Below are 4,041 nucleotides of genomic sequence, written 5' to 3'. Positions count from 1 at the left end.
CCTGCCGTCAATTCGACCGGCCCGATTTGACATGTATAGGTAACAATCTCAGTCGCTCTGTCGCCTGTCGGTGAACCGGTAGTCAGCATAAGTGTTTTTTTTCATATAATATATTTTTTCCGGTGAATATTTACAGAGTGCATGCACACACGAATGGATGACAGTGTGCTGCAGCCACCGACCGACGCTACTACTCGAAGGCAGTTGAACACTGTGTGAAGTAATTAACCAGAGCATTAACAGATGGGAGAGCAAGGGATATATAATCTTTGATACTACAAAGTCTGCAAGGTTCTGATAGAAGTTTAATTTATCTTCCAGTCTAATTAATCCATATATTTGGGAGGAAATGAGTTTATCCAGACAAGGTTATTCTTCGTGTAACGATGAGAAGCACTTCAATTCAAAAAAAAAAGATAACCCATTTACATGTGACGAAATAGTCCTGCTCCATGGATCGAGTAGCCAGCATATGTAAAAACTGTTTTAGGCTGTAACCATGTTCTTAATTAATCGACATTCTTTCTGCTTGTGGTGGCTTCTCGTCCTTAACACAGTAATACACTAATACTAGCTTATATACTCCCTCCATTCTAAATTACTATTCATTTTGATTTTTCTAGATACATGATATTTCTATGTATCTAGATATATACTATAGTATATATGTAGATACATAGCAAAAAAATATCTAGGCACATAAAAAAATTATGAATCTAGAAAAGTCAAACCGAATAGTAATTTGGAAGGGGGGAGTATATGCAAAAATATTTTGCAAAAAAATATACACAAAAATACATAAAGGAAGAAAGAAAGCTGCAAATGCTACTTAGCACGACTCATGAACTAGGCAGCCGGATGCATGCTAATTACCTAGATTACCCCTATTGCACGGCGGGTCGGCGGCTGGCTAATATAATTAATCACTCTTCAGCGATGAACATGGTTATCGCAGATTTTTTTTTCTCCCACCACCTCAACTCAAACCAAGAACCTGGAAGGAGACAATCCACGAGGAAGAAGAAACGAGATACTCATGAGTCATGACAGCGGCCGGCTAGCTAGCTAATCATCGGCGGAGTTGGCAGCGGCGGCAGCCTCCGTCGCCGTCTCGGCGGGGCACTCGACGATGCTCTCGAGGCTGGGCCGCCACCCGTCGGCGGCGCCGGCGCGGCCCTCGCGCTTGCACGCCGCCATCTCGTGGAGCACGTCCTCGAGGCGGCGGTCGCCGGCATTGAGCCGGGCAACAAGCCACCCCAGCTCACCCTTGGTCAGCACCATCTTCATCTTCACCACCGGCGGCGGCGGCGCCGCCCCTTCTTGGCCTTCCTCCTCGTCGTCGCCGGATGCGCTTCTTCTCCTGCCGCCGCCGCTCCTCTGCAGCTGATGCGCCGCCGGGCGGCGGCCTTCTCCGGCGAAGGCGCCGCGGCTACCGCTGCTACTGCTGCTCTGCTGGATGCAGTTGCCCATGGCGAACTGATCCAACAGCTAGCTTACTCCGTGACTCTACCTAAGCAGCTAGGCTAGCTCAACAACTGCTCATCAAAAGCTCAGGCAGCTGCGCTGCTGGTTGGGTTTGGGTGGGTGGCTCGTCGGGTTGGGTAGGTGCAGTCGTGCAGCCGATGAGCAAGTGATGAGGTGTGAGAGGGTGGGAGGAGGAGGGAGAACCGGAGAAGTATATATTTGGACATTGTTGTAAATAACACTGTTGCTTTTGTTTGTGTGCTAGCAGCTTGCATCATCGATCGACAATGGCAATGGCGATAGCGACGAATAATCCAAGCTACGATCGCTGTCTAGGGCACATGGTGGGGACGTGGAAACTTGCTCGCTCTGGTGCTTCGCGTGTGGACGACGTGCATCGATCGCCGCAAAAATGACATTGTTGGACCTTTGTCTCGGAAATACGATAGGAGTTCACAGTGTTAAATACGTGTACTGATGCGCATTATTTGATAAGGGCGTTAAATCATATCGTCACGAGCGGACGGTCTCCATTTTTCAAGCATTATGAAATTGTGGTCTCAAAAAGAAACAACAGTGCACGGTTTGATTTGGTGCAGTCTACAAGCTAGGCTACATTTTATTAACCGCCAATCGTATCCTTATTAGTCCATCAACCCGTGCTGCCGCATGGACTAATATTTTTAAAAACTATTATAGTTGAAAATTATTTAGAAATTAAACTCCTAGCAAATAATAAAAAAATTTACCTGCTGCTTTCTTATTTTTTCAATACTTCAACATAATACACATATAGATGCGTACTTATCTTTTGTCCAGTTGTGAACAATTTTTAATTAATAATTACTCTATATATTTTTTCATCCACATTTACACTTCTTTCATTTGTATCACACCTCCATTCATTATCTTTAGCATAAAAATCAATATTTTGCATTACTTCCTCACATACATGTATAAATGGTCTACATGGTGACACTAATCATGAGTATATACCTTAACTAGTTAAGTATTTTTATATGAACAATAATAAAAATATGTAATTTATAATCATATATTAGTTTACTTTTGGTATTTCCGTGTGATGCACATGAAGATAATCATATATAACGATATACGTGGGTACAAATTTAGAATGGTATTTTAAGTTATGTTTTATAATGATATGCATGAGTAAATTGGATGAAAATTATAAGGTTACTTTAGATTATTTTTTATAATGACAGGGCTCGGTAATTTAGATATAGGTTTAGGGTTTATTTTAGAATATTTTCATAATGATAGGCGCGGGTAACTTTTTAGAAAATATAATAGACTAATGACTATGATTATTAGAGTTTGCAAGATTGACGTTTGATGTTTCTGATTTTTTTGAGAATATCTAGGATTTATCATTTTTTAGCATGTCTGATGAGAACTAATGCGAAATCTCTAATGGAAAAAAATGGTACCACAATGCTACAAAACTATTATTTTGAGCTATCTCTCATTTGTTAAATATTCGAGCACAATACTTATATAGATATATATACTCATTATCTTCATTCGATTGTGATAAATTTTAGTTTGTAATTACTCTACAACATTTTCATCCATAATTATAATATTTAACTTTTCACTTTGCATCGTAGGTGTGCGCTTGAATTTCTTAAATGAACCCTAAATTTGAGCTATTATTTCAATTCTTCTGTATCTTTATAAATGGTGATACACATCATGCATATAAATCTTAATTATTATATCACATGCCAATAGTGTAAGAAATAGATAATTTAAAATCATGTATTGGTGTATATTTTTAATTGAGTTGATTTGGATTTAGATGTAGGGTTAACTCATGTTATTTTTAATAATGACATGTACGGGTAATATTGATGCAAATTTAAGGGGTTCCTTTAAGTTATTTTTAAGTATTGCGAAAGGGCCTCTAGCCTAGTGGTTAGAGCACCTGAGTAGCATCTAGCAGGCCTGGATGCAACTCCCTATGGGAGGGAATTAAACAAGCCTGGAATAAAAACATATGAAAAATAGGTTGGGTTTCCCCTACTGACTTTGGTAAAAAAAAAAGTTATTTTTAAGTACTAGTGGTGGGCAATTTAGTTGCGAATTTAGAAGGTTACTATTGGGTTACTTTAGTTTATTTTATATAATGGTAGAGGTGGGTAATTTAGATATAGATTTAGGAGGTTACTCTATGCTATTGTCATAATGGCATTATTTGCCCGTATATGACTAACAAAATGACATCATGTGAAAATATTTTCACACATGAATCCGGTAGCAAAAGCTATAAAACCTTATTAGTCTAACTACTATTAGTTAAATATTGAAGATTGAGGTTTGAATCTTGAGAGGTACCTTTAAAAAAAGAAGAAATTATTGCCAATGTTTATGGCAAGTACGTCGTCATTCAGCTATAATACCTTAACTATATCATTTTGCTACATGGATGATCCACAAAATAGTCGAAAATGTGCAGAGGAAGACACAAATAAAGCCGGGCATCCTCGATCACGAAATTAGATGACAAAATTAAATTATTAGGAGACACGTCCGTCGACCAACGTACTAGACGTA

General features: G+C 39.1%; 1 protein-coding gene across 1 annotated transcript; it reads right to left on the bottom strand.

Moving 5' to 3' along the window:
- Nucleotides 1-295: 295 nt before the first annotated feature.
- LOC101772315 lies at nt 296-1,677 on the bottom strand. Its single transcript, XM_004951239.3, has one exon. The coding sequence runs from the start codon at nt 1,468-1,470 to the stop codon at nt 1,066-1,068; it is 405 nt and encodes a 134-aa protein (XP_004951296.1). The 5' UTR covers nt 1,471-1,677; the 3' UTR covers nt 296-1,065.
- Nucleotides 1,678-4,041: the final 2,364 nt, after the last annotated feature.

Source organism: Setaria italica, chromosome I, assembly GCF_000263155.2.
Source record: "Setaria italica strain Yugu1 chromosome I, Setaria_italica_v2.0, whole genome shotgun sequence".
Lineage (NCBI taxonomy): Eukaryota > Viridiplantae > Streptophyta > Magnoliopsida > Poales > Poaceae > Setaria > Setaria italica.
The sequence above is the reverse complement of the archived record's forward strand: the minus strand, read 5'-3'. Positions and strand labels throughout refer to the sequence as shown.

Excerpts from the sequence above, each read along its gene's own strand:
- LOC101772315 (XM_004951239.3), bottom strand. The coding sequence starts at position 1,470 with ATGGGCAACTGCATCCAGCAGAGCAGCAGTAGCAGCGGTAGCCGCGGC.